Consider the following 1,720-nt stretch of genomic DNA (forward strand, 5'->3'; position numbering starts at 1 on the left):
ACCACTTTTGTAGATACCGTCTATCCAGGAAGTTCTACTTTTATGCTTGTATGGCTCTATCAGGCTTGCTCAATATCTAAATTTTCGCAATATTCTCCTGATTACAGCGATCTTGAAACTCCAAATCACCGTTTTCACCCTTTTGTTGATACCGTCTATCCAGCAAGTTCTACTTTTATGGTTGTATGGCTCTATCAGGCGTACTCAATATCTAAATTTTCGCAATATTCTCCTGATTACAGCGATCTTGAAACTCCAAATCACTGTTTTCACCCTTTTGTAGATACCGTCTATCCAGGAAGTTCTACTTTTATGCTTGTATGGCTCTATCAGGCGTACTCAATATCTAAATTTTCGCAATATTCTCCTGATTACAGCGATCTTGAAACTCCAAATCACTGTTTTCACCCTTTTGTAGATACCGTCTATCCAGGAAGTTCTACTTTTATGCTTGTATGGCTCTATCAGGCTTGCTCAATATCTAAATTTTCGCAATATTCTCCTGATTACAGCGATCTTGAAACTCCAAATCACTGTTTTCACCCTTTTGTAGATACCGTCTATCCAGGAAGTTCTACTTTTATGCTTGTATGGCTCTATCAGGCGTACTCAATATCTAAATTTTCGCAATATTCTCCTGATTACAGCGATCTTGAAACTCCAAATCACTGTTTTCACCCTTTTGTAGATACCGTCTATCCAGGAAGTTCTACTTTTATGGTTGTATGGCTCTATCAGGCGTACTCAATATCTAAATTTTCGCAATATTCTCCTGATTACAGCGATCTTGAAACTCTAAATCACTGTTTTCACCCTTTTGTAGATACCGTCTATCCAGGAAGTTCTACTTTTATGCTTGTATGGCTCTATCAGGCTTGCTCAATATCTAAATTTTCGCAATATTCTCCTGATTACAGCGATCTTGAAACTCCAAATCACTGTTTTCACCCTTTTGTAGATACCGTCTATCCAGGAAGTTCTACTTTTATGCTTGTATGGCTCTATCAGGCTTGCTCAATATCTAAATTTTCGCAATATTCTCCTGATTACAGCGATCTTGAAACTCCAAATCACCGTTTTCACCCTTTTGTTGATACCGTCTATCCAGCAAGTTCTACTTTTATGGTTGTATGGCTCTATCAGGCGTACTCAATATCTAAATTTTCGCAATATTCTCCTGATTACAGCGATCTTGAAACTCCAAATCACTGTTTTCACCCTTTTGTAGATACCGTCTATCCAGGAAGTTCTACTTTTATGCTTGTATGGCTCTATCAGGCGTACTCAATATCTAAATTTTCGCAATATTCTCCTGATTACAGCGATCTTGAAACTCCAAATCACTGTTTTCACCCTTTTGTAGATACCGTCTATCCAGGAAGTTCTACTTTTATGCTTGTATGGCTCTATCAGGCTTGCTCAATATCTAAATTTTCGCAATATTCTCCTGATTACAGCGATCTTGAAACTCCAAATCACTGTTTTCACCCTTTTGTAGATACCGTCTATCCAGGAAGTTCTACTTTTATGCTTGTATGGCTCTATCAGGCGTACTCAATATCTAAATTTTCGCAATATTCTCCTGATTACAGCGATCTTGAAACTCCAAATCACTGTTTTCACCCTTTTGTAGATACCGTCTATCCAGGAAGTTCTACTTTTATGGTTGTATGGCTCTATCAGGCGTACTCAATATCTAAATTTTCGCAATATTCTCCGA

General features: G+C 37.8%; 1 protein-coding gene across 1 annotated transcript in view; it reads left to right on the forward strand.

Annotated features, from left to right (window-relative positions):
- Positions 1 to 42: 42 nt before the first annotated feature.
- TRIADDRAFT_60206 (uncharacterized protein) overlaps positions 43 to 1,720 on the forward strand; it is a gene marked incomplete at both ends in the record, with an annotated part of 5,955 nt that continues 4,277 nt past the window's right edge. Inside the window, one exon of the mRNA XM_002116148.1 lies at positions 43 to 1,651. Coding sequence (XP_002116184.1) covers positions 43 to 1,651 — 1,609 coding nt within the window. The remainder of the gene's footprint in view (positions 1,652 to 1,720) is intronic.

The sequence above is a fragment of the Trichoplax adhaerens genome, genomic scaffold (genome assembly GCF_000150275.1).
Source record: "Trichoplax adhaerens TRIADscaffold_14 genomic scaffold, whole genome shotgun sequence".
Classification (NCBI taxonomy): Eukaryota; Metazoa; Placozoa; class Uniplacotomia; order Trichoplacea; family Trichoplacidae; genus Trichoplax; species Trichoplax adhaerens.